Source organism: Schistocerca piceifrons, chromosome 5 (assembly GCF_021461385.2).
Source record: "Schistocerca piceifrons isolate TAMUIC-IGC-003096 chromosome 5, iqSchPice1.1, whole genome shotgun sequence".
Taxonomy (NCBI): Eukaryota; Metazoa; Arthropoda; class Insecta; order Orthoptera; family Acrididae; genus Schistocerca; species Schistocerca piceifrons.
Window position 1 is genome coordinate 273661517 of NC_060142.1, and position 27576 is coordinate 273689092.

Genomic DNA, 27576 nt, shown 5'->3' on the forward strand with positions numbered 1-27576 from the left:
CGAATTGAAGTTAGTGAATCAGGCGACATCTATACGATAAAATCTTGTCCTCCATCCCTGTTAGATATTTCTGTTTTCTTTCTTTCCACATTTTAATGTTCCCTTTTCTTTACTCTAATGTGTTCTTTTTTTGCGGTTGTAACATTTTCTCACTTTGATAAGATGTACTTCTTTAGATCTTAGTCTGAATTTTGCTCAGTCTTATTTGACTGTGTATGTTTGTTTATAATTAGCAGAATGCCTTCTGTGTGCTGCATTGTAGATATTTTCTACCTCAGATATATTTAATAATTTATTTAAAAAGCTTCTTCAGTGGGTCATCTGAAATGTGGCACTAGTTTTGGTTTTATGAAATATTGATTATAGATTTACAGCAGTTCACAGTTTAATTATTGTATAAAATGGAAGGAATTTACCATGAATTTTATCTTTACATGGTCTAATGACTTTTCTGAAGGCCAACAGTGTAGCAGGACATAGTCACTATATTGATTGGTTGTAATTTATGTTTTAGTATTTGATTGTGCACTCCCTGTTGAGCAGTGTTCTTTACATCCAGTCTGTCCGAATTTTTGGAGTTTGTTAATCACTTCTGTTGCTGATTTCAGATTATAAGTATTAACCAAAGTACTTCATTGTCCACATTCTGTAAATTTGATATTACATGGGGTACACCATAATTATTGGGACATGTATCTATCTTTCACTGTGAGTGCACATAATTCAAAAGCCCATTCTGTGACGAGGTTATCACCATAAGAGGTAATTTACAAGAGGGCGCGTACCATCACTGTTTGACAACATAAGGACAAGAGTTGGCAGGGAGGGGGAGTCCATTAAGAATTTTGCTAAAAAAGTGAGGGAAATTAGGAAGCATGTTGAGGGAGCAGACATCAGAGCCCTAAAACATCAAGAGCAGACATCAGAGCCCTAAGACATCAAGAGCAGTTGGGAAATCGTGTAGACAGATTACCACAGTATAAAATCAGTCAGCGGTTGATGTTATCTGAACTGTACATTCCAAAGGGTAAGACCAAAATATTTGTAAGTTTCACTTACCGGCTCATACAACTACTGTGCATGTGTAAAGTTCTTGTAGAATGTAGGTATGTGAACTGGGAGGGGGTGACAGGATGGAGGAAGGGGAAGCCTTTAGTCTGAAGGTGACCTCTGTCTGGTTGAAACCGGTAACAACGTTATGAAATACTCATGCGATTGTGTCAAAAAATATAAAAATAACTCAAGTGAGTCACTTTATTCTCTCTGCCTGTATGTCATTTTTTCCCCAAACTACTGTATTTATAGTGGGAGTATGCTGTGCATTCAGTTTCTATGCATGCATATGTCAGCATATGAACTTATAGTGTCATTTCTTGACAGAAGCTATATTGATGCATTTTTTACAGTTTTATTTATAGAATTGGACATTACTTTGTGTTCCTTTTTTCCTGACAGGTGGATCAGATTATGAGTTAATCACTTGGTCAAAAGATCAGAGCTTAAGGATATGGAGGATTGAATATTTTCTTCAGAAGGTACACTAAAGTATATTAATGAATCTCGTGAAATTTAAACACACTTTTTTTACTATGGCATAACTTATCTTTTTATTTACAGCTTTGTGGCAGTGAAACTAATGGAGAAACAATTGTGGATGTTCAGCAGACAGAGGAAACTTCTGTTGCAACAAGCACACTCGGTAAAAAGAAAAGTAGTGTTTACATGCATTAGATCTATTATATGTAACGCAAATCAAGGTAAAATGTTGCCTCTAAATCATGAAGTGCCGAATTTAGTGATCACTCTCTCTCTCTCTCTCTCTCTCTCTCTCTCTCTCTCTCTCTCACACACACACACACACACACACACACACACACACACACACAAGCGCGCGCGCGCGCACGCTCTCTCACCATCCCATTTGTCACTTCTACACGATTTCAGTATTGGTGGCTGGCACTCATTAAGTCTTGCACAGGGTAAAAACAGTGCTTGCAACTAGTAATCGTGTCCCTGTGGCATAAGTACATGGGACAGGTAAGATATTATTCTCACAAAATATATTACATATTAGACTTTTCTGGGGACTACAGTCCTCACCTACACACATGGACATTACTCCCATGTGTCTTAATAATAATAATAATAATAATAATAATAATAATAATATACAGGGTGTTTCAAAAAGGACTTTACAAATTTAAAAATTCATATACATTTATTGAAAGGAGACATAGAGCTGGATTTAGTATTATTCTGCGGGGAAACATATCAAGTTTACCTTGAACTAAATATGTTGTATGTGCCTTCCATTGGATATCCTGCACGCCTCCCATCAGAAGTCAATTTCTTCCCAAACTTGCTGTAGCATTGCAGGTGTAACTTGCTAAGTGGCAGCATAAATTCTTGCTCTAAGTTCAGATAGAGAAGCCAGCTCAGGAGGTACAAACACGATATCCTTGATTAATCCCCATAAAAAAAAAAATAGAGTGGTGTCAGGTCTGGGGAATGTGGGGGCCATGCAACCGGTGCATCATGGCCAATCCATTGACCAGGAAAGCGGTCACTGACAAAATCACAGATGTCAGCTAGGTAGTGGGTTCGTGCACCGTCTTGCGTGAAGTAAGCAACTCCTTCTTGGTTATCCTCAACAATCATGAAGTAAGCATTTCATTTTTGGTCATACTCAACAATCAGTGGTATCAAAAATTGTTGTAACATACCCAGGTCACTATCCTGTTGATGGTTCTTCCACACGGAAAAAAAGGAAGCTGTGTAGTCTGTTCTTGCTCAATGCACAAAAAATATTCAGTTTAGCACTATCATGCAAACATGTTTCAGTGTTTGATGTGGATTTTTGCTGCCCCAAATCCTACAATTATGTGTGTTAACCTTGTCACTTAAGTGAAAAGTCAACTTGTCAGAAAAAAATCATTTTGTCCAAGAAATGTTCGTCCTCATGTAATCGATTTAACATATCCACATAGAAGTTGTTGCAAGCAATTCGACTGCTTGTACAGTCATCAATCTGTTTGGTTTCAAGTGAAAATGGTTCCTCAACACACACCAAACAGTCATATGTGGGATTTGCAGTTTGTGAGATGCACGCTGGGTCAATTTCATAGGACTGTTGACCAAACGTTGTCTCACTTGCTCAACGATGAAGTCAGACATGCTTGAATGACTTGATGATTTCCCATGTCTTACCGAGCATCCTGTTTCTTCAAAACATTTATGCCACTCATAAATTGTAGGCCTACTAGGAGCATTTTTAGCGTACTTGGTACAGAAATTACGCTGAACTGTTGTCACCAACTTTGATTCTTCAAACCAAAACACACAGCTAGTACGCTTGGGTCCAAGGAAGGCAGCCATCTTTAACACAACTGTCGCTTGTGCTCCTTATGTTGCGATTCGGCAGTAGTGAACTACACAAGACTAAACTTGTTGTATTTCCGTACAAATTGACACTGCAATCACCTCTGTAGGTATTACAAATTAATTTATATGAATTTTCAAAGCTGTTAAGTCCTTTTTGAATGCTCTGTATATGTAATATAATAATATATAATTTCTCCTGTGTGTTTATGATGTTGTCTATCCACCTTCCATTAAGTTAACGTCTCAGACTCTTGTCTTGTGGAATCCACCAAAGAACTCCTTAGCCCCATCTGCTATCCTTTTGCGTGCTGCATGTCCCACCCACCTTAGTTTTATTTTAATTATGGTTGTAATTATGTGTTGCACTATAGACTGTTCCCTAATCTGCTTCCATTTTTTCCTATGTATCTTCGTAATTGAGAGAACGCCTCTCTCCATTGCTCACTGTGCACCCCTCAGTTTTTTAATTCTTTGCATTAATAGTTCATATCTCGCTGTCATAATTCAGAACTGGAAATACACAATGATTATGAAGTTCCTTTTATCAGACATGTTATAAATTTAGTTTGGAAATTCTATTTAGTTTGTTGAATACACTCCAGGCCACTTTACTCTTCTGTTTATTTCTTTTGCTGCCCATGCAGTCACTGCCTTCAGTTACCCTATGTACGATACTATTTTAACTTGTTATGTGTCTTCTTTGTTAATCTGTACTATTATTTTTACAGTGCTGTGGTTGTACATTATTTTAATCTTTCTATAACTGATTTTTTGGCCTACTTTCAAACTTGCTCTATTAAGTTCTTCTATTTGTTGTTGAAGAGTACTTCAGACAAACCATACAGTGTCGTAAGTGAAACGAATGCAGTCACAATATGTCCCATTAACATGTAATCTTCCTTCACTTTCCCAGTTTAAAAAATCTGTAAATTTTGCTGTAGGACTGCTGGGAACAGTTTTGATGATATGGAACCTCCTTGCCTGGCTCCCCTATCTTTTCTGAATTTCTGACTAACATACTGAAGTCTAATAAGTCTAATGGGATCAATTAGCACTGATTTATATGTTTCTGTACAGTAACATATTTTGATTCATTGCCTTGTTTCTCAATATCTGTTAAAACTGCATCAGAAGCTTTCTTAGAACTATGAATCCATGGCATAAGGGAAATTCATATTTGTTTCTCCCTTCTGCAATTTCATTCATGAAATATAAATGGTCAGTTGTGTTATACATACTTCTAAAGCATGCCAGTTCCTTTGCCTGATTAAAAATCTAATGTGTTTTTTTGTGTTGTTGGTGATAATTTTAGTGAATCTTGTATGTTACAGAAAATATCTTGTACATTAACTCAACAATTCATATTTAGTTTCCCTGTGTGACATACCCCTAGCAGATAATTACCTATGTATCAGTGAGTACAACAGTGCAAATCAGATAGACTTAAGTCATTTCTATGTTAATACTGTACTCAGGACATTACTTACATAGCACATACTACTGAACTTGTTTCAGCATTATTGATAATTATGGGGCAGTTGGGTAGAACAGACACTCATTAAAATAGTTCTACTTTATTTAATCATAGTTTGGTGGTATTGTGGAAGACTGATGAGCTTGTGATTGTCCTCTATAATTATACCCTTTTGTTCAGAATTGCTTATTTCCAAGTATATTTTCTACACCTATAAGAATTTTGTGAGCAAGTCATCAATAAAGAGAAGTGAACATAGTTATTGAGGGATCCATAGTTTCACTATTTGTTCTCTGAATTCTGTGAACATGCAGCTTAAATTTGATAGGAGTAGCTTAACTTTTACTGATATTCAAACGAAGCTTTTAATTTGATCTCATGTTTTTTAAAATATATTACTCACTGTATAACAGTAACCATGTAATTGTGCTTGATCCCTCTTATTTGTTACAGTAATGGACCCAGTAATAACACATCCATTACAGACTCTGCCATTAGAAAATGATGATAGTGTTCCAGAATTAATTAATTCTCTGACAGTAGAGGAAAGCGCTGATGCTGATAGGGAAGTAAACCCTTCACCAACTCAGCCAAAGACATTGCAGCAAGAATTTTCGTTACTTAACATTAATATTCCAAATGTTCGCGTGGAAGCTGTGAGTTCTCATTTTTGCTGAGTGCATGTTCTCACTTGTTTTTATTTTTTTTATTTTTTTTTATTTCAGTACAATATTGTTGTTATTGTTGTTGTTTCCAGATGGATGTTAGTAGGCGATCGTGCACTGTTACAGCAGCCCGGAATGCACATATTGTGATTTTGCTTGTAACATTCCCCCCAAATTATCCTTATAATGCTGCTCCATCATTCCAGTTTGGACAGGGGACAACATTTGACAGCAATGCCATGGCAAAAGTTTTAAAGGCAAGTTAATAGTGCAGACTCATATCACGTTACATTTGTAGTGTAGAACTGTTAACAGTTGTTTATGATCATTCTAATACTATCTGGTTTAAATGTTATTGTTTAACATTTTTTTATTTGTTCAAAAGTATCAGATTACAAACCAAAAAACAAAAGAGTAACAGGGAGTGCAAGCTATGAAAATAAGTCTGACAAGTGCAATTACAAGGGGCATTCAGCAAGTAATGTATCACTTTTTTCCTCACTCGATGTGGGTTGAAAAATTGTGGTCTTTGTTGTGGACATCATGGAATATTCCTGCCTCAGACCCTATAGTTTCATGAAGTTCCAGTGGATGATGAAGTTACACATAGCCTTCAAGCAGAGAGCCTCCAAGCAGACAGCTATCATTAAGTTTCTTTTGATGGAAAAACAGCACATTGAAGATGTTCATAGGCTCTTGCAAAATATCTACAGAGACCTGACTGTGAATGAAAGTACGGTGAGTTGTTGCGCGAGGCGTCTGTTGTAATCACAACAAGGTCACACAAACCTTCAACTTTTTTAGTCCTGTCTTCCTCAGTTGCGTGTAATATTACGGTATATTAATAATTTTTACTTATGGACTGTCTGACAGCAACTGAATAAAACACAATTTTAGTGCCATACGCGTTTCGCCTTTATTTTCTGCAAGGCATCATCAGTGGCAGGTTGCGTGGACAATTTCCTACATATTATGCTCCTGTTGCATTTTTGGTGTTGTTCTTCTTCTTATGAACGCCAATTTGCGGTTTTAAAGCTTTAAAACAAGCGTTCAGTGCATAGTGTTGTGGAATGGGGAAAAAACCGCAAATTGGCGTTCATAAGAAGAAGAACAACACCAAAAATGCAACAGGAGCATAATATGTAGGAAATTGTCCACACAACCTGCCACTGATGATGCGTTGCAGAAAATAAAGGCGAAACGCGTATGGCACTAAAATTGTGTTTTATTCAGTTGCTGTCAGACAGTCCATAAGTAAAAATTATTAATATACCGTAATATCACACAAACCTATCCGATCTCCCGTGTGCCAACCGGCTGTGCACAGCAGTGACTCCTGCAATTTTGGAACATGTGGACACTCTCATTTGAGGTGATCAACAAATTGCAATCGAACACCTCACTGCACAACTGGACACCTCCATTGACAGTGTGGACACATTTGTCTACCAGTTGGTTTGTGCCCAATGGATTCCTCACTGCCCAACAGAAGACCATAAAGAGCAATGAAGGACCATCTGTGCAGAATTGCTTGCAATTTACAAAGCTAATTGTGACAATTTTTTGTCAAACATCATCACAGCATGACGTGGGCTCTTACGTCAACCAATAGAGTGTTACCATGTGGACATAAGAGCTCTCTTGGCAAGGTGGCTTAAGGCTATCGCATTGAACGGATAAGGTTTTGTAGACAAAAGAGTGAGGAATAAGTTGATGTACTGGAATCCTGAATAAAACTAACCTGCTTTCAGAAAAAAGTGTTGCATTACTTATTGGACACTATTTGTATTTCTTTCTTTTTTTCTATCTTTATTTATTTTGTAAATACCAAATTCCATGGGATCGTTTGAACCAAAGCTCCTTGGTCCTGGAATGTGGTAATACATAATTTATAGAATGTTGATTAGAAAATTTGTTAACTAAAAACTTGATAAAACACAAAAATGTGAGAGAGTGTATAGATAAATAACATGAAGATGGGAGAGGAAAGTTTTCAAGTACTGAAACGAACTCCTGTACAGACTAGAAGGTATAGGCCACAAGGAAACATTTCAACTTGGATTTGAATACTTGCGATGTACCAGTCAAATTTTTCTGTTCTGCAGGAGGCCTATTGAAAGTGAAACCTGCTGAATAGTGCATGCCTTTCTGTACAGTGCTTAAGAAAGTATCATCCAAGTGGACATCGTTCTTCTTTTTAGTGTTCACTAAATGAATGTTACAGTTTCTTCTGAATGAGTCAATATTCTCATATTGTAATCACAGCCAATCCCAAATGCGAAAACAGGGTCATCAGTGAAGTACGAAACTTACCACCGAAGTCATGTATGTTATGAACGTCAACGTGCATCCTGAATAGAACTGAATTCCTGTACAAAGACTGCTTATTTTTATACACATATCTAATATTGTAAAATATACAAAAACTGCAAATGTAAGAAATTACAACAAAGCACTCAGTCTTCAGGCCACAAGTGGCCCATCGGGACTATCCAACCATCGTGTCATCCTCAGCTGAGGATGTGGATAGGAGGGGCATGTGGTCAGCACACCGGTCTCCCGCTTGTTATGATGGTTTTCTTTGACTGAAGCCGCTACTATTCGGTTGATTAGCTCCTCAGTTGGCATCATGAGGCTGAGTGCACCCCGAAAAATGGCAACAGTGCATGGCGGCCCGGATGGTCACCCATCCAAGTGCCGGCCACACCCGACAGCACTTAACTTCGATGATCTGACGGGAACTGGTGCATCCACTGCGGCCAGGACATTGCCAAGCAATTACAACAACCTTCCAGAAATTACAAGTACTAAATAAAAATAATTGCTAGTGGTCGGGTTTGAACTGGTGACCCGCAGCACACCAGCCAGCTACATTAACCACTGTGCCACACTGCATGCACACTGTGCCACACTGCCTACACTACAGGTTACAGCATTGTCTCCTTTCCTTGAGAAACAGTGATCTGCTGTTCCCAAACAGTGCCCTGGATCTAGATCTTGTCAGTGGTTGTCTCTAGGGCAGCATTGGCAGATCGTAGCATTTTGGTTGTGTTGTCACATCCTCTTCACTGTGATGAGAATCAGAGGTAGCCTCTATTGTCAAAGCTTTGCGATCGTCGAGCAGATCTTCAATTTCCTGAATAAGAAGCCCCCCAGTCAATCTGTGCATCAGGAGTATAGTACGGTTTCATACAGAGGACATGGCAGTGTCTCTGCCTTTTGGTCTTATTGATGAAGGGTCATAATCCTCAACTTCGTGTGTCACAACTTTGTGTGTGACATCTGACAAGTGACAGTGTATACAATATGACCCAAAGTAGGATTTTTATTAACTTTTCTGAAAGTCCCACTTCCCACATTGGCATCTAAACTTGTACCAAGTCTTCTGGGCTGTAGCTTATTTGCCAGTGCTTGGCACGATAGTGCTCTCAGTCTTTCTCCCAGTCGTTCAGGACCCGTGTCCGAGCCAGCTGTCTTGCTCCTTCTGTCCCGGTGATAAAGCGTTTCACGTAGCCATCTGGAGTATCGTCTGGTTGAAATGGGAAAATCAATTTTTGTTTCAGCTCTGCGATCGTGGAGCAGAAATAACAGTGTGAATCCTGTAGTATCTCGTTCTGCTATGCTACATGCGAATGTCACGATGGGCGGTATTGTGTCCCAATATCTCTGTTCTGCCTCAACGTACTCGTACATTGAGAGCGTATCTTCCAGTGTCTTATTAAACCATTCAGCAAGGTCATATGTGAGTTGTAGGCAATTGTCATTCTGTGGATGACATCACGGTGTGAAAATGCCTCTGGAAAACCTTTCCTTGATCAGAAAGCATAAAACGTGGTGTTGATGTCTTCTACATGGAACTTTGGTGACAGTGCAGTGGTTGAGATAGTCAATGCATACTATTATCCATAGATTCCAGTTTGTCAGCTTTGAGAGTCTCTCCAATAGGTTGAGCAGGTGGAAATGGTATCAGATGCTCAGGAGGTAATTGCTGCACATCGCTGAGATTCCTTACAGTGGCTCACATAATGTCTAATAGATTGTTAGAGACCTGAACAGTTAAAGCTGAATCAGCTTCTGTCTGAATTCCAGATGACCAGATGTAGGAGCATCATGGAAATATTTCAGAATACCTGACTGTAGAGGAGCTGGTATGACGAACACCCATTTCCACCCCATTGGATCATAATTCCCGTTATACGATACTATGTTTATTAATTGAAATTCCCATTTAGTTGGTTCCTCTTTATTCAAAGCTTCTGTGGTTTTCAGCTGTGCCGGATCTTCCCACCATTCATCAGGATTATCATTTACCGCAGCAGTGACAGAGTTGATCCATGTTGCTGTGTTGCATCAAAGATTCCGTGAAATACATTCAGTCTTCTTGTATTTGCATCTGCTTTTGTATACCACTATGACATAATACTCCTGAAACCTCAGTGCCTATCTTGCCATTCTTCCAGATGTATCTTTCGGGTTATCCATCTAATGTAGGGAATGCTAGTCTGTCACAAAGGTGAATGGTTAGCCAAATAAGAGCATCTGGAACTTGTTGATGGTCCAAACAACTGCAAGGCACTTTTTCTCGGTAGTAGAGTAGTTCGTCACAGACTAGGAGGGTACTCTGGGAGTGTGAATTATCATCTTTTCAGAACCTTATTTGACCGCAAACAACTGCAAGACACTTTTTTTTCTTGTTAGTAGGTTACTTCAACTCGGGCTAGGAGGGTACTCTGAGAGTGCAAACTATCATGTTTTCAAAACCTTCTTGAATTTCCACTAGTACTGCACCTACATCATAACCGGATAGTGTCGATGTGGAATTCTGTCTCAGTGTTCTCATCATACAATACTAGGACTGGAGAAGATGTTGGTACCTCCTTAAGGACAAGGAAAGATCTTTTTGCATCTTATTCCAGGAAAATTTGACATCTCCCTGCAGTAGTTATTGCAAAGGTTGTGCTTTCATACAGAAGTCCTTTATGAATCACTGGTAGTAAGAGCACATTTTGAGTAAACTTCTCGTGTCATGAATGTGCTGGGGAATTGGAAAATCTGTGGCTGCTATTATTTTCTCTGGACTGGGACAGACACTATTGCTATTCTCTAGGTGGCCCAACATTATTAGTTCTTGAGTAGTAAAGAGGCACTTTTTCTGATTTAGTTGGAGTCCTGTTGGCTGAACAAACTTCAACACAGTTGTCAGTGGCTTAGATGCTCCTCAGAAGTCTTTGAAAAAGTGATAGTGTCATCCAGATAGCAATAACACATTTCCATTTAAGGTCTCGAAGCAGGTTGGCCATCATATGTTTGAAGGTGGATGGAGCATTACACAGTCCAAATGCCATAACTTTGAACTCTTAGAGACTGTCAGGCATTATGAACACAGTCTTTTCTCTTCAGCCTCAATCACCCTTGATTTCCCAGTAGCCTTTCTGCACATCCACAGTTGAGAAATACTTTGCTCCATTCAAGCATTCTGGGGTGCATCAGCGTGTGTCAGTGGGTAGATATCTTTTTTGTGTTTTTGTTCAGTTATTGGTAGTCAACACAGAAACACCGTGTGCCATCCTTCTGCTTCACAAAGACCACAAGGACTCTCTAAAGCTCCAGTGACTTCCTCTCATACAGTAACACCCAATGTGAGCACTGGCTAGTTGGTGGATGATCTCCAGTGTTGATATGGTTTTACCATTGGCTGTTTGGTCTGTTTTTTTCTCCACTCCAAGTTTGAAAACATCTGAAAATTGGCACAGAGCGGTGAACACTCTCTAGTGTTGTTCCTCGGTGAGGCCAGATCCTACTGACAGTTCTATAGTATCCCCTCCCCCCTCCGGTAGTCTCTAGTGCTGTAGAGACAGCAGAGTATGAATCTTCTTTGATGCTGAACTGATTTGGATGCACCCATACATATACTTTTAGTGATGAGTTTTTGTAATCCACAAATGCTTCATTGTTTAACTGAGCACCTATATTGACAAATCAAAATCATCTCAACGATGATGGCGGGGTAATAACATCTTCAATGGCAAACAGCCGCTCAGAGCAACCTTTCTTATGTGCACTTTTGAAATACCCCAAGACTCTGGAGCTGTGATCGCCTGTAGTCTGTGACTGCTCATGATGCTTGCACGAACTCGTATCCGAGAATAACAATATGACTCTGTCCTGATAAAACGACAAACTTCAAAAGGCTATGTACTACTACTGATAGTTATGCTTACACTACCTGTTCCTATTGGGGGGGATATATTCCCCATTTGTGAGTTCCAGCACAATCACTTTCATATCATAGAACATAGCCTTTTGTAGCTGATGGCAACAAGTATTCGGAATTACAGAATAGGAAGTCCCTGGGTTGACTAGCACTTGGATTTGGTGACTGTCATCCAGGGAGAATTTTCATCTATGATGGCCTCATCCCATAGATGGTTGTCTCACTTAATTTTCTTCAGTTTGGTGGCTTTTTTTCAATTTAGTGGCTAGGCCAGTGACTGTTATGTCTGTACAGTGACGGGGGAATAGCTATGGCATGGAGCACCCTCGTTCAGGTTGTGGTGATGGGCTTCATCCCACAGGTCAACTGTAATCATCTGCAGTTGGATGGTGTGAATAGAACTGTTGTGGTGATTGACACGTGACAGCATAGTAGTAATTGAAAACGCACTTTCTTTGTTTGCAATGACTGACAACATTTCCAGGGTGTCTTTAATGGAAATACTGTGGTCCATCGTCCTCTGTGGGGCATTTTGCTTCACGGGGGAATTAGATGTACCTGCATTGGTTAATGTCTCGCTGTATTGGATGGTTGTGGCATAAGTCTGAGTTGGCCAAGTCCATTGTTCCTGGCACGTTCAACTGGTGACAGAGATTTATGCTAAAGAACGACATACCTCTTCTTCAGCATTCTGCTTTGCTTCCTGATGTAAGGAGTTTACATTCATGGCTGCTATCTCTTGCCTACTGGTCCAGCAGTTCTTTTTGCTATCAAATTTGTATCTCTTACCTCCCTACCTGACATACGAGTGAGGTGAGCTCCTCAAATCTTCCACAACAGCCATACGGGCAACATTTGGGAGCTGGTCATATTACTTCTGTCTGACTCTTATCTGTTGAATTTCCTTGATATGCTGGCACCACTTGAATAATTCCTCAGTTGTTGTGACATCCTTTACCAGAAGAGCTTGGTACATGTCTTTTGTGACCCTACTCATCAAGTATGAGATTTTATCAGCTTCTTGTATATTCACATTCATAATGTGGCATTACAGTCAGAGGAAGGCAATGGTAACCACCTATGCTAGGTCCTTGCCTAGTACGGCAGTGCAGGTCTCCCAAATCATCCCCTACACTCCTCGGAGTATGGGACCTCACATCACACAATGTGGCATAAGGCCAAAACATTCTATATGTAGGACTGTGTCATTTCCCCACAATGTAGTACATTTTTTTTCAGTTGCAGTTGTTCTTCTGCTAAGCTGATTGCTGCCAAATGTTTTCTTCAGTTGCAGTTGTTCTTCTGCTAAGCTGATTGCTGCCAAATGTTTTCTTCAGTTCTGCCTAGAATTTGTCCCAATTATTGATCTTCTCTCTGCTAACAGCTATGCAGCATGACACAAAGTTTGTGAACTGAAATGGTACCACAGATCCATGTGCCTGCCTTTTTTTGGTCTAAGAATATTCTTAGTTAGTGCTCGGAGCTGCCCCAGAACATAACACCATAAGAGATAATAGACTGAAAATAAGCAGGTAAAGAACCTTTTGCCTTTGAGTGCTAGGGACACCGGAGATCATTCTTACAAGGAAGATAGTATGCATTTTCTGCACACGACGTTGAACATGCTACTTCCAAGAAAGCCTTAAGAATTTAAAATGCTCTTCTTCACTAACTGACTGATCACCATACAACAAAATTCCTTCTTTACTGAAGTTTCATGTCAGAGACTGTATCCATTAAATTTTGTTGGAGTTAGACATCAATATGTTCTCTGAAAGCCACTACCTGGTGACTGCATCATTTGTTTTATGTTCCATATCTTTCACAATAACATTGATGTTATCTACAAAGAGAAAAAAAAAGCTGTCTGTCACATCTAGTAGCACATCATTGACATATATCAAGGAAAACAACAGACGCAGAGCAGAAAACTTTGGAACCCCATACTTTACATGACCTCAGTCAGATTCAAAACTCCTCTCTGTTTGGTGACACTGGAGGAGAATCTTCTGCTTCCTACATTCCAGATATGAAGTGAACCCTTGTTGAGCTTTTCCCCAAATCCCATAATGTTCCAACTTAACCAGAAGTAAAGCCTAGTTTCACTCATAGACAAGCAACATCAGTTGTTTGAAGAGTTGCTGACATGAGGCCGTGAAGGGTGTACTAGATTGGGCAAAGGGGACAGAAGTACATGTGTTGATTTTTTGAAAATCACCACAATTACATGGGTTAAATGGTACTGTATACTCCCATTTTATGAGGTTTTGTTTGGAAAATCTTGTTCCTGTTTCTTGTCTGTTTTGGGGTTTCCAGCCTTCTCGGCTTTCAGGATGACAAGGGACTAGTTCTTCGCTTGGTTCCATACAATGATGGTGTTATGAGGTTTAACACATCTCCACTTTGGGCTAAGGTTTGGTGTTTGTAATCGTCGGTTGGTCTGATGAAGCTAAGTTTTGAACTTAGCCTTTTGTTAGCCGGCCAGTGCCATATAGTGACTGATGTTCGAATGTGTTCATTACTTCCCATAGAATTTCATAAACTATAAAAATATTCTACTGAAGCAGTGAAATACAAGAAGAGTAAAATGTTGAATTTTTGAGGCTAGAGAGACCACAACCTTAGTGGAAAAAAACTCTACCTAGGATCAGTGAGGCACTGGGGAAGTGTGGTAGAACCACCCTTGCTCTCTGTATCCATAAATGTTCTGACAGATAGGTTGAGCAGCAACCTGCATCTCTTTAGTGATGATGCTGTAGTGCGCGGAAAAATTTCATTGAGTGACTGTAAGAGTATTCAGTGTTGTTTTTTTTATGGCTTTTGTGTGATGAATGGCAGCTTGTTCTAAATGGAGGAAATCATAAGTTAATGCAAAGGAATAGAAAAAGTAAATCCTGTGATGTTTGAATACAGTATTAATCATGTGCTTCTTGACCCAGTAATGTCTATTACATATCTAAACATGAGATTGCAAAACACTATGAAATGAAATGATCGTGTAACATGGTGTATATGACCTGGGACAGCCGGGAGATCCAGGAAAAACCTGTGAATTTTTTCATCTGGGAGAAAACCGGGAAAAACCTGGGAATTGTTTAGAATTCTGGGAATTTTTCATTGTTTTGGTTTTCAGTTAAATTTTTGTGATTTTGACTGGTAAGAATCATTACTCTAACAAAGGATATTACCGTATCCTGCTACTGCAGAGTAATACTGCAGCAACAAAACATGAACGAGAGAAAAAGAAATGAAATTAAACTTAAGTTGCAAAGGAAATGCGCCATATACAACAACAAAACACAGTGCTCATACAAGCCTCTGCCAACAGCACAGTGTGTCATAGGCTTAGGAAGACTATGCAATGCTTCATAACAACAAAATTGCCTCCGATGAGCGTGACGTGACAACTGTTTAAATTAGAGCTGTTTGAGCAGTTGCGGGCAGGCTCTAGTGCATGCGCAGTTTAGTCGCGTACGAGTAGTGCCTTCTCCCACTTCTGGTTACAGAAATGTGGCTGGGCGCCACTATCTAATATTGCCCCAGTTCGGAAATACAGTAAATCTGGGGCTGATACACAGAGCAGTCCGAGTTGTGGTTCTTCGTTTATTGCTCTAACGTTAAATGATGATGAAACGGATTTTTGTGGCCGGGAGCTATCAAATGAATTAAAATATGTTCGCTTAGTAATGGAAGGCTAAAATATGTTATTAGTTTCAGATTTAATTTCCACTTTTCTGGCAGTCAAGCATTAATTGCCTCACAGAACAATGAAGTTAATTTTGTTGGTTTTCTAAAGAGATTTGACTTTTATTAATCTTTTCTGCTGAGGCAGTCAATTTATTTGAAATGAAGTGTTCAATTTCACACACTCTTGGCTGGTTTCAACTGTTCGCTGCATTTCAAGTGCATGTATGGCATTATACAATAATAAACAACCAAACATGAGATAATACAGCACTGGTACTCCAAGAAAATTTACAACCGAATATGGACATACTAATGTGCACTGTTAGCCGAATTATGCATTTTAGTGTGGTTCACGAAGTTCCAATGCTCTTGAAGTATCCTCTGATGTCTTGTTTCTTTTATGACATAATGTAAGATCTTTTAATGTTTTACACATACAAACATATGGGCTTCCTGCATCATCGTAGCTGCGCAACTGCAGTGACGCCTGTTATCTGACGCTCTCTTGCAACTGCTGAAATGAACCTATTTCTAACAGGTCACGGGAAAATATTGTGAATGGTGGTTTGAAAAGTGTTACATTCAAAGCAAATTTCCTTTTGCGCAAGATGAACTGTGTACAATGAATTTCTTAAATCACAAAGCGTTTGACTCCATTTAAAAATCAACTCTTTGAGGACGACCATTTAGAAGAATTTTGAACCCACATCAGACATTTATGTCGTTATTAAAAATTTTATCGTAATTTAAACCATGAACTTTTCTTATTTGTGTGTTCGCGCTACTTAAGAGTGATCTTGCTACTGGCTGACAACATCACGTGTCCTGTGCTGTCATCAGCAGGGGAGATCAAGTGACATGAGCTATGACTGGCTTACAAACAAAAGCGCATCGCAATCTCGATTTCAGTGCTTCGGAAAGTGACATGAGGTGTTTGGTGGAATTCAAATTTATACCTTTGTAATACAAAAATATGCAACGTACATGCCCCCCCTCCCGGGAGCTTAGTTTTCTAAAGTGCCGGGAAATTCTACCTCGGTATATAAAACCATAAACATTCAAAGGATTGATGAGTTTTATAATGCCGAGGAAGAGTATACTGTCACTTAACATGGAAAAAGTGTATTTTCACCCAGGAGAACGTGTATTTTTAACTGGGAAATCTGGGAAAAATCCAGAAATTTTTTTTCTTTGTCCATGTATACAGCCTGTGTAAGTTTGGTAGTAGGGGTGGTGAATAATCGATTTCAGTTTATTGGGAGAATCCTAGAAAAGTATACCTCATCTGTAAGAGAAACTGCATATAGCACTTATGCGACCCATTTTCAAGTACTGCTCAAGTGCTTGGGTCCACACAAGGTCAGATTAAAGGAAGAAATTGAAGCAATTCAGAGCCATACTTGTAGATTTGTTACCAGTAGTTTGTCAGTATGCATGCATTACAGATATACTTCATGAAATTGGATGAGAATCCCTGAAGGGATGAGGATATTCTCGTCATGAAACATTGTTTGAAAATAAAGGCCACAAAAACAAGAGGCGTAAAGATAGTCACTTTCGGTGCTTCATTTGCGAGTGGAACAGGAAAGGGTATAACAGTGGTACAGGGTACCTTCCACCAGGCACTGGATGGTGTCTTGCAGAGTATGTATGTATTTAAATATGTATCAACTAGTTTATTCTGCATATTTCCATCCACTAATGAGTTTGGAATCATTTTTTGAGGAAACACAATCAACAAAGATAGTATTTTCAAAATACAGAAGAGTTTCAGAAGACTGTATTTGTCTCCCCTCATTCTATTACACGTCCCCACGTCCATTGGTAGAATTTTTATTGTGAAGTAGAAACATCAGGGGAGTTGTAAAACCTTTCACCATTGAAAGGCACTAACTGGTAAGAGCATCACACTGTATAGTTTACTCTACGAGCCAGTCATTGGACAACCTACCAACTGTTACATTGTAGGTACTGAGGTCAGCGACGGAAACTTATGTTGAGAGGTAATAGGACTCGGTTCTCATGGCTGTGCCATAACACAGCAGTCACTAATGTCATATAATTACTGCAGTCTCCCATCCTTCATCAAAGGCACCAACCACTTTCTCGAACGCCTGGAATCCTTACCCAATCTGTTACCCCAGAAACCATCCTTGTAACCATTGATGCCACTTGGCTATACACAAATATTCCGCACGTCCAGGGCCTCGCTGCGATGGAGCACTTCCTTTCACGCTGATCACCTGCCACCCTACCTAAAACCTCTTTCCTCATTACCTTAGCCAGCTTCATCCTGACCCACAACTTCTTCACTTTCGAAGGCCAGACATACCAACAACTAAAGGGAACAGCCATGGGTACCAGGATGGCCCCCTTGTATGCCAACCTATTTATGGGCCGCTTAGGGGAAGCCTTCTTGGTTACCCAGGCCTGCCAACCCAAAGTTTGATACAGATTTATTGATGATATCTTCATGATCTGGACCCACAGTGAAGAAGAACTCCAGAATTTCCTCTCCAACCTCAACTCCTTTGGTTCCATCAGATTCACCTGGTCCTACTCCAAATCCCATGCCACTTTCCTTGACGTTGACCTCCACCTGTCCAATGGCCAGCTTCACACGTCCGTCCACATCAAACCCACCAACAAGCAACAGTACCTTCATTATGACAGCTGCCACCCATTCCACATCAAACGGTCCCTTCCCTACAGCCTAGGTCTTCGTGGCAAATGAATCTGCTCCAGTCCGGAATCTCTGAACCATTACACCAACAACCTAAAAACAGCTTTCGTATCCCGCAACTACCCTCCCGACCTGGTACAGAAGCAAATAACCAGAGCCACTTCCTCATCCCCTCAAACCCAGAACCTCCCACAGAAGAACCCCAAAAGTGCCCCACTTGTGACAGGATACTTTCTGGGACTGGATCGACTCTGAATGTGGCTCTCCAGCAGGGATACGACTTCCTCAAATCCTGCCCTGAAATGAGATCCATCCTTCATGAAATCCTCCCCACTCCACCAAGAGTGTCTTTCCGCCGTCCACCTAACCTTTGTAACCTCTTAGTTCATCCCTATGAAATCCCCAAACCACCTTCCCTACCCTCTGGCTCCTACCCTTGTAACCGCCACCAGTGTAAAACCTGTCCTATGCACCCTCCCACCACCACCTACTCCAGTCCTGCAACCCAGAAGGTGTACACGATCAAAGGCAGAGCCACGTGTGAAAGCACCCACGTGATTTACCAACTGACCTGCCTACACTGTGATGCATTCTATGTGGGAATGACCAGCAACAAAACTGTCCATTCACATGAATGGACACAGGCAGACAGTGTTTGTTGGTAATGAGGATCACCCTGTGGCTAAACATGCCTTGGTGCACGGCCAGCACATCTTGGCACAGTGTTACACCGTCCGGGTTATCTGGATACTTCCCACTAACACCAACCTGTCAGAACTCCGGAGATGGGAACTTGCCCTTCAGTATATCCTCTCTTCTCGTTACCCGCCAGGCCTCAACCTCCACTAATTTCAAGTTGCCGCCGCTCATACCTCACCTGTCATTCAACAACATCTTTGCCTATGTACTTCCGCCTCGACTGACATCTCTGCCCAAACTCTTTGCCTTTACAAATGTCTGCTTGTGTCTGTGTATGTGCGGATGGATATGTGTGTGTATGCGAGTGTATACCTGTCCTTTTTTTCCCCCTAAGGTAAGTCTTTCCGCTCCCGGGATTGGAATGACTCCTTACCCTCTCCCTTAAAACCCACATCCTTTCATCTTTCCTTCTCCTTCTCTCTTTCCTGATGAAGCAACCGTTGGTTGTGAAAGCTAGAATTTTGTGTGTATGTTTGTGTTTGTGTGTCTATCAACCTGCCAGTGCTTTCGTTTGGTAAGTCACATCTTCTTTGTTTTTGGTCTTTAAATATGTCTGCTTGTGTCTGTATATTTGTGGATGGATATGTGTGTGTGTGCGAGTGTATACCCGTCCTTTTTTCCCCCTAAGGTAAGTCTTTCCGCTCCCGGGATTGGAATGACTCCTTACCCTCTCCCTTAAAACCCACATCCTTTCGTCTTTCCCTCTCCTTCCCTCTTTCCTGATGAGGCAACAGTTTGTTGCGAAAGCTTGAATTTTGTGTGTATGTTTGTGTTTGTTTGTGTGTCTGTCGACCTGCCAGCACTTTCATTTGGTAAGTCACATCATCTTTGTTTTTAGATATACTTTTTTGTTTTTAGATATACAATGTATTAGTCTTATGTACAAGAGTATCCAGGTTGTGGAAAGAAGTGGAAAAAATGGATGTTGTGTTTAATTATGTACCATTAAAATGCAGTTGAATGACTTAAAGCTGCAAAATTTAATACTACAGTGCTGATACGAATTATGATGGAATGCATTAGCTTTGAGAATCCATGTGAAGATGTTACCCTCTAAAGTAGGAGCTTGGACAACTTCTCCATTATTGAATTGAGTACATATTTCTATGACGTGCTTGTTTATAGTGTGGATTTCACTGATTACACATGACAGGTATGCTAAATCGTAACAATGTTGAATATTCAACATGCATACCTTTGTGTAAATTAGCTAGTTTTAGTTTTTCTCTCCATTTCTGTTCGCACCTTGTGTGTTTCCATCATTTGAACCAATTAGCAATGCAACATAATCATCATTATTCATACTCATTAGTTTAGTAGATTTTTTAGAGATCGTTATTTCAATTTTGATGTCTTGCTGTTTTTCTTTTCTTCCAATTCTCAGCTTCACTATAAATATATTCTTAATAACATTTTCTTATTGTTATAACTAATTGTGCTATTATTTGTGAAGATACTTACATTTGGTTTTTGCTTTATATTAACAGGCTATGAAACAGACGGCTCAGCAGAGAGTCAGAAAGAATAAATCATGCCTTGAACCATGCCTTCGGCAGCTTGTGACAACAATAGATCAGGTACGAGGAACATTAAAACTAGTACTACATTTCTAAACAGAATGGGTTTTTCCCCCATCCCTCTGGTCCCCTAGCACAAATCTTTGCCATAAAGGTAGTATCTACATTTGCAACTAAAGTAACTTGCCACTCGAGTGACATCACTGAACTCGCACATGGACACCCAGATTCCTGTGGTGTCACTTGAATAATACCACTATTAGTCGTGCCACTAAAAGTCGCTTTAACTTTGCAATGTCACTTTCTGTCTTCCACCACCAATTAGTGTTGTTCAACTGCTACCTCGCAGCTGAATTGCAAAGTACAGTTTTTGTATTCTGTAATTGGATAGATAAAAATCTACTCACCAAGTTCTGCAGAAGAACACATGAATAAAAAAGGCAAGAAAAATCTTTCCTTCTCATGCCATCCAGTAAGCTTCTCCTGACCTGGGGCTGTGGGTGACTTTTCCAAACTCTGCCCCTTTTCCTAAACCTTTCTATCCCTTTTCCTTCACCCATCTTCCTTCCCCTTCAACCCCTCTGCTAGAAGGAGGAGTCACTGGGTCCGAAAGCTTGCATATGTAATACTTTTTTTTTTTTTTTTTATATGTGTGTTCTCCTGCCGTCACTTGGTGAGTAGACTTTTTAGCTATCCAATTATGTTATATTGTCAAAAATTATTGTATTCTCATTTTGGTATTGGTAATTTTGTTGTGTGCATGTTTTTCAGTGCCAAAATATGACTGAAAAGTGATTGTTAGCACTAATTGTACATGTTAACAGAATCTTCTGTCGGTTCTAGGTAGAGCAACATTATAATAAATGAAAAGCCCCAGTTTTTCTTTTGTTCTACAGTAAAAAATTGTAAAAATTAACATTAAATTATAAAAATCGATAAAAATTAATACTGTAGAACATAAGCAAACTGATGCTTTTCAGTTATTACTAATTGTACAGTTCATGCAGTGTATAATGAGCAACCTTGTTTGTGGAATCACAAAAATAAGTGCTATGAAGACATAAGCTTAGTACATCAATTAATGCTTGAAATGTGGATGATACATGGGAAAAGTCCCCAATATAAGAACCATTCACAAACCCTACATCAACAAGCACAGCAATGTGTTAAAATCTTATTAGAGTGGTGCATCTGTAGGTCCCTCTAGCACACAAAAAGACTGATTTCTAAAAGTTATGTAGGAAACAAAATAGTTGTTGTTGTCATAGTCTTCAGTCTGGACACTGGTTTGGTGCAGCTCTCCATGTTACTCTATCTTGTGCAAGACTCTTCATCTCTGAGTAACTGCTACAACATACATCCTTCTGAATCTGCTTACTGTATTCATCTCTTAGTCTCATGCGACCATTTTTATCCCACAACCTTCCCTTCAGTACTAAATTGGTGGTCCCTTGATGTCACAGAATGTGTTGTACCAACTGATCCCGTCTTCTAGTCAGGTTGGGCAACAAATTTGCTTTCTCCCCAATTATATTCAGTACCTCCGCATTAGTTACATGATCTACCCATCTAATCTTCAGTATTCTTCTGTAGCACCACATTTCAAAAGCCTTTGTTCTGTCCTTGTTGAAACTGTTTCTCATCTGTATTTCACTTCCACATGTGACTGCACTCCATCCAGATTGTTTCAGAAGAGACTTCCTGACACTAAATCTTTACTCTGTGTTAACAAATTTTTCGCCTTCAGAAATGTTTGTCTTGCCATTGCCAATCTACATTTTATATCCTCTCTACTTTAGCCGTCATCAGTTATTTTGCTGCCCAAGTAGCAAAACTCATTTACTACTTCAAATGTCTCATTTCCTAATCTGATTCCCTCAGTGCCATCTCATTTAATTTGACTACTTTCCATTATTCTCATTTTGCTTTTGTTGATGTTCATCTTATGTCCTCATTTCAAGACCCTGTCCATTCCACTCAACAGCTCTTCCAAGTCCTTTCCTGTCTCTGACAGAATTATGTCATCAGCAAACCTCAAGGTTTTTATATCTTCTCCCTGGACTTTAATAATTCCTACTCCGAATTTTTCTTTTGTGTCATTTACTGCTTGCTCAGTGTAACATTTGGGATAGGCTACAACTCTGTCTCACTTCCTTCTCAACCAGTGCATTACTTTAATGCCCTTGAACTGTTATAACTGCTGTCTGGTTTCTTTAGAAGTTGTAAATACTGTTTCACTCCCTATATTTTGCTCATGCTACCCTTAGAATTTGAAATCGAGTATTCCAGTCAACATTGTCAAACAGTTTCTTTAAGTCAACAAATGCTGTAAACCTAGGTGTGTCTTTCCGTAACCTATCTTTTGCCACTTTCTTTTATGTTTATTTGAAATAAAAGTGGCTGCCTTTTTCTTTAAAATATAAGCCTTTCTTATGTAGTAGATGTATCAAGGCCACCTTCCAATCTCCTGGTAGTTTTTCTGTTTTCCAAATTTTCTCAAAGTTTAATTTTAGCTCATTTTTGTTAGAGAAAATTTCAATACTTCTGCTGGAATGAATGCTGGAATAGTGTCTTCTCCACTGAACTGACTTTATAAGTTTTTAATAAGTTCAATTCTTTTGGTAGTTGGGGGTAAATCTTCTTCTAGATTTTCGTGAGTGTTTAAGTATTTAAGCTTAGGGATTGAGTCTGGACATATAATAAGCTGATTAAAATATTTTGTAAGTATTTTGAAGTTTTCAGCGTTACTTATCCAAATCAGTGAGCCACGTACCATGCCACTCTTTTTTTTTGAGTTACTTTTGAAATACATCTACCTAACTCTTTACATCTCACTTTCTCCTCCAGGCATCTACTGGAAAGGGGGCTCTTTAGCAAATCATCTGCAGATTATGTGCAGAAAACACTTTTGTACTAAATTGCATTGTATACTTTTTTTTTTAGCACTGCCTAGCATTTAGCTTTTTGACTTGAAATGTTAGTAATCACAACTAAATTGAATATATTAATTTTAAATATATCAATTGACCTGTTTAAATATATTTAAATTCTATAATTGATAGTATATCATTGTGAGGCATAAAATAAAAAAAATAAATAAAAAAATAAAGTATCTTTACCAGCGGGAACCGAACCTGGTTCAACAAATTGCCACTCTACATTTTAGACCATTCAGCTATTGTGCCATTGCAATAATAGGTCCTCAAAAATCCCTCAAACTCTGTGCCTACACAGTATGCTACATGCAATTTCAAAGTAAAATATGATCTTGGTGCTGTGAGCAAGGTAACACTCATAGTGCCAGAAGGGATGATGACGTCAATCAGAGCATGCGTAGGCGAAAGCAGACAGCTGCGTCCCTTCTCTGAGTTGACTGTAGCGCAGCTGACCATCATTTCAGCACTTGACACTGGTTTCTAGTTACCGTGGTGTTTGCATGCTCTCATTGACACTGCACAGTTTTTTGTAAAATAAACAATCTCCATTATTGTGGTGTACTAATGCCATGATTCCTTCTTGTCCAGAATCTGCTACGTATCTGCTAGTCACAGCACCATTCATTTTCACTGATATAATTGGTCTTGGATGCTGTTTAGATTCTGGTATGAACCTAATGCAAGTTTGAAGATTAGGGAGGTGACATACAGTTTTTGTTTTTGATGCTTTTAGGGTTATTGTCCACACATTACCACACACAAAACCTTTTTACCTGATAATAATATTTCCACTATCATTGTTTCTCTCTCCTCTATAATACAGACCTAGAATGTTGTCATCTATGTATGGATACTCATGCCAACGCATCTTGTACAATAACCACCGTCAGAAGTATTGAGCAGTGACTGCTGAAAAGTATGCTATCTGCAATCTTCACTCTGGTCTTTGATTTGACAAATAATATGCCAATATTGTGTTTCACCACTTTTTGTGCCAAAAGATCAAAATGTGCCTGCTTTCAGGATGTTTATCTCAAAGCAAGATGTGTTTATAATATTGACTTGTTTAAAGTTGAACTACAATGTTGAATGGTTTGCATCTATTCCAGGCCTCATTGATCAAAATCAAGATTGTAAATAAAAGTTTTATTTATAAAAGTGGTCAAAGACAATACATAGCAAACATATCTAACCCATTTGGTCAAATTACAGTACATTTGTTTAAGAAAAGAAGTTGTGGGTGGAAGATTATGTAGGGGGAACACGGCAATGAGGTCAGCTCAATAACATAAGCGATAGTTGACTAGACCTAAGTCTATTGGTGTAATTCCATATTACAAAAGAGAATGCACTTAGATGTTTAGCAGTTCACCTCTTTATAGAGTTTAATCTTCACGTAAAAGTTGGACATTATCTTCAAGTATCTAGGTTATCAATTTAGTGATGTTACCACAATTTTTATGTAGTTTTCGATTCAGATCATTATGTGTTTAATATAATATGCTGGTTTATTTCAGATAACGTCTGGGGAGGATTCAGAAAACAAAGTTTACTCCCGACATCTTTCCCAGCCAAACTCCTTTCTTGAGTCATCAAATATATTTGGCAGTTTTCAAGATGCTTACATACCATTTCCTCGGACATCTGGGGGAAAATTTTGTGGAGTTGGTAAGTGTTTGAAAACCCTCCTTAAAATAGATTACCCTGCCTCTCACAGCCTCAGATATGTCAATAAGTATTTTCTTGATTTCATTATTTTTTATTTTATTTATTTATGCTCTTGTGTCTGCTCCTACAGTGCACAGCACATCAAAGTGTAGGTTTATTGAAAGCTATTTCTTGATCAAACAAAATTTTGTACTGTTATAACTACACATGTACTCAAAGGTATTTTGATCCACTGTGTCTTATTGTTGGGTTACTTTGTAAACACTGCTGTTGTTGTTTACAGTCCTAAGACTTCATGCAGCTTACCATACTAGTTCAATCCCTGCACCTCTTCATCTCTGTGCGGCTGCTGTAACGTCTATCCAGTTGAACCTGCTTACTGTACTGAAGCCTCAGTTTCCCTCTACAATTTTTCCTCCAACCCCCTCCGTCCACTATCAAATCAGCTATTCCCAGCAGCTTGGACCAGAATGCAGCTGTCACGTGGAATGGAAGCAGTCGTCTCGAGGGAGTGGGGATGGGGAAGGGATAGCAATGTATGGGTGGGGGGAGAGAGGAATGCTGTCTCGCGGAGTGTGCAGCCAACAAGTGCAGCATCAGGAGGCTGTGGGGCGGGGAGGTGGGTAAAATAGAATGAAGAAGGAAAGGCCTTATGTATCCTCTCCTCCACCACCTGCTTTTCTGAACTGTGCAGATGGGAGGTACCTTTACAACACATTCTCCACTCCTGAAATTATTCCGGCCTCAACCTACAGTAACATAATGTCCCCAGACCTTCCACCTGATGGTTTCCACCCCCTCAGTTTTGTCACCATCTCTCTGTTCTCATCTCCCACCTTCTTTGTGTGCTGCCCTCTGCCAATGCACCCACCCATCTTTCTCTGCTCCTCTCCTTTTTGGCTCCATTTTCCCCAGCTCCCTGCCCCACAGCCTCCCCACACTGCGTCTGTCGGCAGTCTAGTGTTGCACACACTGCCAGACAGTGCTCCTCTCACTCTTCACCTGTACGCTGCTGCCCCTTCCCCTTCCTCTCCTGATTGCTGCATCCATTCCACATGACAGTTGCATTCTGGTCCAAGCTGCCAGTGATGGCAGTCTTGTGTGTGTGAGGTGTACTTGCTTCTGTGAATGAATTGTGTGTGTGTGTGTGTGTGTGTGTGTTGGTGTGTTGTTTCTCTTCCTTTTCCTGAGCAAGGCTGTAGCTGAAAGATAATATGTAAGTGTCTTTTAATTTTGCTTGTCTGCAACTTAATGTATCATCTTTACAGTAAGTAGCAATCTGTCTTTTCCTTATATTGTTAATATTCCAACCTGGAGTTTCCGGTTTTTTAAATTAACTATTCCTTGATGCCTCAGGACGCCCCTTCTTGTAGTCAAGTTGTGCCCTAAAACTAGTTCTGTTCAGTTCACTGACACCTTTCGAAAGCTTCTATATTCTTCTTGTCTGTATTATTTGTCATTCACATTTCACTTTCATAAAAGGATACATTCTGAACGAATACTTTCAGAAAATACTTTTGGACACTTAATGTTATATTAGGTCATAGTAGGGATATATTTTGTTTTCCTTAGGAAAGGTATTTTGCTATTACCTGTCTGCAGTTTATATACTCTATACTTCTGGTATCACTAGTTATTTAACTGCCCAAATAGTAAAACTCGTCTGCTGATATTAGTATTCCATTTCCTAATCTTTATCCCCTCAGCATCAAATGACTCAATTCGATCACACTACATTCCTCTATTTTGCATGTTTTGATATTAATTTTATAACTTCTTTTCAAGACACAATCCATTCTGTTCAACCAATTTTCCAAGTTCTTTACTGCCCTTGCCTGAATTAAGATGTGATTGGAAAATTTTAAAGTTTTTATTTCTTCTCCATGAACTTCAATCCTTCTTCAAAATTTTTCGTTGGTTTTCTTTGCTGCTTTACACGCCCTATGTACAGGTTGATTAATGTAGGGTATAGGTTACAACTAGGGACAGTTTAAGGCCCTAGTGCCCTGAGCAGCTGCTTGAAGTGCCAACCTGATGAAGGTGCCCGGGGCACTCGTGCAAAGTTTATGCACAGTGTGTACCATAATTACTACAAAAACTGACACGATTGAAAATACATGATAAGAGAAGCAAAAAAGTCTAGTAATGTTGAGTCTGCCACCAAACCATGTGAATGTGTGCCTATAAGCTGCCACTGGCTTGAGTAGAAAATGTTGCTCTAGTTAGTATAGGTGTATTTGAAATGTGAACTTATCACATAGAGGAGATCCAGAGTTGCAGAGAGGCACAGTGAAAAGAATACTAGAAATATATAAGCTTTTTTTTTGTCCTTCCTGAGAAGTGGGGGGGGGGGGGGGGGGGAAAAAAAACGCGCACGCCCACACACACACACACACACACACACACACACACACACACACACCAGTGCATGCGCAATCATGGCTACTGTTTTCATGTATGTATATGTTCGTTGTTATATGAAATGTCTACTTCTAAGGAAGGACTTCATCCTGAACCTTATATATTTCTAGTGTTGTTTCCGTTGTACCTATCTGCGACTTAACACATTCTATATAGTAAGTAGAAACCTATCATCTCAATATTGTTGTTATTCCATCCTGGACTTCCCATTGTTTGAATTGTAAGCTTTTC

At 39.5% G+C, this 27576-nt stretch overlaps 1 protein-coding gene across 3 annotated transcripts in view; it reads left to right on the plus strand.

Annotated features, from left to right (window-relative positions):
* LOC124798409 (GATOR complex protein WDR59) overlaps positions 1-27576 on the plus strand; it is a 283785-nt gene that overhangs the window by 104626 nt on the left and 151583 nt on the right. For all 3 annotated transcript variants that reach the window (XM_047261802.1, XM_047261803.1, XM_047261804.1), the window contains exons 8-13: positions 1456-1535; positions 1618-1699; positions 5309-5511; positions 5613-5777; positions 20291-20380; positions 24774-24924. In XM_047261802.1, coding sequence (XP_047117758.1) covers positions 1456-1535; positions 1618-1699; positions 5309-5511; positions 5613-5777; positions 20291-20380; positions 24774-24924 — 771 coding nt within the window. The remainder of the gene's footprint in view (positions 1-1455; positions 1536-1617; positions 1700-5308; positions 5512-5612; positions 5778-20290; positions 20381-24773; positions 24925-27576) is intronic.